The sequence below is a fragment of the Teleopsis dalmanni genome, unplaced genomic scaffold (genome assembly GCF_002237135.1).
Source record: "Teleopsis dalmanni isolate 2A unplaced genomic scaffold, ASM223713v2 unscaffolded_contig_1161, whole genome shotgun sequence".
Classification (NCBI taxonomy): Eukaryota; Metazoa; Arthropoda; class Insecta; order Diptera; family Diopsidae; genus Teleopsis; species Teleopsis dalmanni.
In genome coordinates, this window is record NW_024032543.1 from 1,336 (window position 1) to 6,176 (window position 4,841).

The window sequence follows — 4,841 nt, forward strand, 5'->3', positions numbered from 1 at the left end:
TAGTTATATATATAGGAAAAATAAAATTATCTGTAAATATTTTTATTTTTAAAAAATAAAAATTAAAATTAAAATATAATTATATATAAGTAATATTTATTAAGTATAAAAAAATAAAAAATTTAAAAATACATATTAATTTTTAAATAATAATTAATTTTCTATTTAAAATTTAAATAAAAAAATTTTAAATATTAATTAATATGCTATAAATAATTTTTTTTAATCAAAAATATATTAATTTTTATAAATTTATTTATTAATATATATATATACTTATTATTTTTTTTATTGTTTTTAATTTAAACTATACTAAGTTAGATCAATAAATATCTATATTAATATAAATATTTAATTAATTTATAGATATATATTAATTTTGAATCAAAAATTTGGGGATGTATAAATCGGTAAGGATCTCCTATTTTTTAATATTTATATATTTATCTAATGTTCCATTAAAAAATATTGCCAAATATATAAATATTTAATTAATTAATATATATATATCAAACAATTATTATATTAACCCTATTAAATTAAATTATTTATATTAAATTCCACCCTTATATATTTATATATATAGTATATTTAATAATTATGTAATATTTAATATTTTAAATTATGAAATTTATAATTATATATAAATAAATTTATTTATATAAATATATTAATTTAATATATAGTTATATATATAGGAAAAATAAAATTATCTATAAATATTTTTATTTTTAAAAAATAAAAATAAAAATTAAAATAAAACTATATATAAATAATATTTATTAAGTATAAAAAAAATAAAAATTTTAAAACACATCTTAAATTTTAAATTTTAAATAATTTTCCATTTAAAATTTAAATAAAAAATTTTTAATATTATAAAAATATATTAAAAATAATATTTATTTAATATTTATAAATAACAACAAAACAACAAATATAAAAATGAATAAAATTAATTTAATATTTAAAATTTAATAACGTACTTAAAAAGTTAAATAAACACAAAAAAATATACAAAACCATATTTAAATAAATTTTTTATAAAATACACCAAAATCCTTAAAAAATAAAAATCCATCTTAAATTTTAAATGGAAAATTTTAAATGAATTGCCTGATTAAAGGGTTACTTTGATAGAGTAAATCATGTGGTTTACCATATTCATTATATTTAATAGAATTAAACTATTCCTAAAAGAATCAAAATCTTATGTGCTTCTTACACTAAAATATATTTATATGTATATATTAAAATTATTTTTATTAAATTTAAAAAGATAAGCTAATTAAGCTAATGGGTTCATACCCCATTTATAAAGGTTTTAACCCTTTTTTTTTAATTTTTATTAATTCATCTAAAATTTTATTTTTTTTAATTATAATCATAGGAACAATAATTACTATATCTTCAAATTCATGACTAATAGCATGAATAGGATTAGAAGTTAATTTATTAGCCTTTATTCCTTTAATTAATTATAAAAATAACTTAATATCCTCTGAAGCTTCTTTAAAATATTTTTTAATTCAAGCATTCAGATCAGTTATTCTTTTATTTTCAATTATTCTAATTTTAAAAAATAATTCAATTAATGAATCTTTAGAAAAAAATTATTTAATAATCCTTTCTTCTTTACTAACAAAAATAGGAGCCGCCCCTCTCCATTTTTGATTTCCTAGAGTCTCAGAAAGATTATCATGAATAAATCTAATTATTTTAATAACTTGACAAAAACTCGCCCCTTTAAGTTTAGTCTCTTATATTAGAAATAATTATTTAATAAGAATAAGAATTATTTTTTCTGCTATTATTGGAGCCATTGGAGGATTAAACCAAACTTCTTTACGAAAATTAATAGTTTTTTCTTCAATTAATCATATCAGATGAATATTAATTTCAATAAATTCTAATAATATAATATGACTAAATTATTTTTTATTTTATTGTTTTTTATCCATTACATTAATATTAATATTTAATGTCTATAAACTAACACATATTAATCAACTTTTCATAATTTTTAATAAAATAAAAAATTTTAAATATTTAACTTTTATAAATTTTTTATCTTTAGGAGGATTACCCCCCTTTTTAGGATTTTTACCAAAATGATGAGTTATTCAATATATAATTATTAATAATAGAATAATATTATTAATAATTCTTTTGATAACTTCCTTAATTACCCTATTTTTTTACCTTCGTTTAACTTATTCAGCATTTATAATAAATTTTTTTGAATCAAAAATTTTATATTATAATTTAAACAAAAATAAGTTTAATTTCATTTATTTAATCATTTCATTTTTTCTAGATTTGGTCTTTTATTAGTTTCAATAATTTTTTATCTTTATTAAATTAAAGGTTTTAAGTTAATGAAACTAATAGCCTTCAAAGCTGGAAATATGAAATAATTCTTAAGCCTTAGTATAAAATACACCGTTAGAATTGCAGTCTAAAATCATTTATTTGACTATAAAGCCAGCTATTGATTAAAAAGAAATAATTCTTATAAATAGATTTACAATCTATCGCCTAAATTTCAGCCATTTAATCAATCGCGACAATGGCTTTTTTCTACTAATCATAAAGATATTGGAACCCTTTATTTTCTATTTGGTGCATGAGCTGGTATAGTGGGAACTTCTTTAAGAATTTTAATTCGGGCAGAATTAGGACACCCAGGAGCTTTAATTGGAGACGATCAAATTTATAATGTAATTGTTACAGCACACGCCTTCATTATAATTTTTTTATAGTAATACCAATCATAATTGGTGGATTTGGAAATTGATTAGTACCTTTAATACTAGGAGCCCCAGATATAGCTTTCCCACGAATAAATAATATAAGATTTTGGTTATTACCTCCTTCTTTAACTCTTCTTTTAATAAGAAGTATAGTTGAAAACGGAGCTGGAACAGGATGAACTGTTTATCCACCCTTATCTTCTATTATTGCTCATGGAGGAGCTTCCGTTGATTTAGCTATTTTTTCACTACATTTAGCAGGAATTTCTTCTATTTTAGGAGCTGTAAATTTTATTACTACTGTTATTAATATACGATCTTCAGGAATTACTTTTGATCGAATACCTTTATTTGTTTGATCTGTTGTAATTACTGCATTATTATTATTATCTTTACCTGTTCTAGCAGGTGCTATTACAATATTATTAACTGATCGAAATATAAATACTTCATTTTTTGACCCTGCTGGTGGAGGAGACCCAATCTTATACCAACATTTATTTTGATTTTTTGGGCATCCAGAAGTTTATATTTTAATTCTTCCAGGATTTGGAATAATTTCTCATATTATTAGACAAGAATCAGGAAAAAAGGAAACTTTTGGATCTTTAGGAATAATTTATGCTATATTAGCTATTGGATTATTAGGATTTATTGTATGAGCTCATCACATATTTACAGTAGGTATAGATGTTGACACCCGAGCTTATTTTACGTCAGCAACAATAATTATTGCTGTTCCAACAGGAATTAAAATTTTTAGTTGATTAGCTACAATTCATGGAACCCAATTGAATTATTCTCCTACTACTATATGAGCTTTAGGATTTGTATTTTTATTTACAGTTGGAGGATTGACAGGAGTAGTTCTAGCTAATTCTTCTGTTGATATCATCTTACATGATACCTATTATGTTGTAGCCCATTTTCATTACGTCTTGTCAATAGGAGCTGTATTTGCTATTATAGCTGGATTTATTCATTGATACCCTCTATTTACAGGATTATATATAAATGCAAAACTTTTAAAAAGTCAATTTATAATTATATTTATTGGAGTAAATTTAACCTTTTTCCACAACATTTTTTAGGATTAGCTGGTATACCTCGACGATACTCAGATTATCCAGATGCTTATACTATATGAAATATTATTTCAACAATTGGATCTACAATTTCATTATTAAGAATTATTTTATTTCTATATATTATTTGAGAAAGTATAATTATAAACCGACAAATAATTTACTCAATTCAATTAAATTCTTCAATTGAATGATTTCAAAATTCTCCTCCTGCTGAACACAGATATTCAGAATTACCATTATTAACTAATTTCTAATATGGCAGATTAGTGCAATGGATTTAAGCTTCATATATAAAGTATTTTACTTTTATTAGAAATTTCAACATGATCAAATTTAAACCTTCAAAATAGAGCTTCACCCTTAATAGAACAATTAACTTTTTTTCATGATCACACCTTAATAATTTTAGTTATAATTACTATTTTAGTTGGTTATTTAATATTTATATTATTTTTTAATAATTATACTAATCGAAATTTATTACATGGACAAACTATTGAAATTATTTGAACTATTTTACCTGCTATTATTTTATTATTTATTGCTTTTCCTTCTTTACGATTATTATACTTATTAGACGAAATTAATGAGCCTTTAGTTACATTAAAAACAATTGGTCATCAATGATATTGATCATATGAATATTCTGATTTTATAAATATTGAATTTGACTCTTATATAATTCCAACAAATGAATTAAATATTAATAATTTTCGACTTTTAGATGTAGATAATCGAGTTATTTTACCTATAAACTCTCAAATTCGAATCTTAGTAACTGCTGCAGATGTAATTCATTCTTGAACAATTCCAGCTTTTGGTGTAAAAGTTGATGGAACTCCAGGACGTTTAAATCAAACTAATTTTTTTATTAATCGTCCTGGATTATTTTATGGACAATGTTCTGAAATTTGTGGAGCTAATCATAGATTTATACCTATTGTAATTGAAAGTATTCCAACTAACTTTTTCATTAAATGAATCATAAATTATTCTAATT

The 4,841-nt window shown here is 20.8% G+C and overlaps 1 protein-coding gene across 1 annotated transcript; it reads left to right on the plus strand.

Moving 5' to 3' along the window:
- Window positions 1–2,797: 2,797 nt before the first annotated feature.
- LOC119663951 (cytochrome c oxidase subunit 1-like) lies at window positions 2,798–4,841 on the plus strand (the record flags this gene model as incomplete). The annotated part of the gene is given in 2 exon segments (XM_038073539.1): window positions 2,798–3,827; window positions 3,830–4,841. Coding segments are annotated over 2 exon segments (1,296 nt in total), but the record flags the coding sequence as incomplete, so codon positions are not given.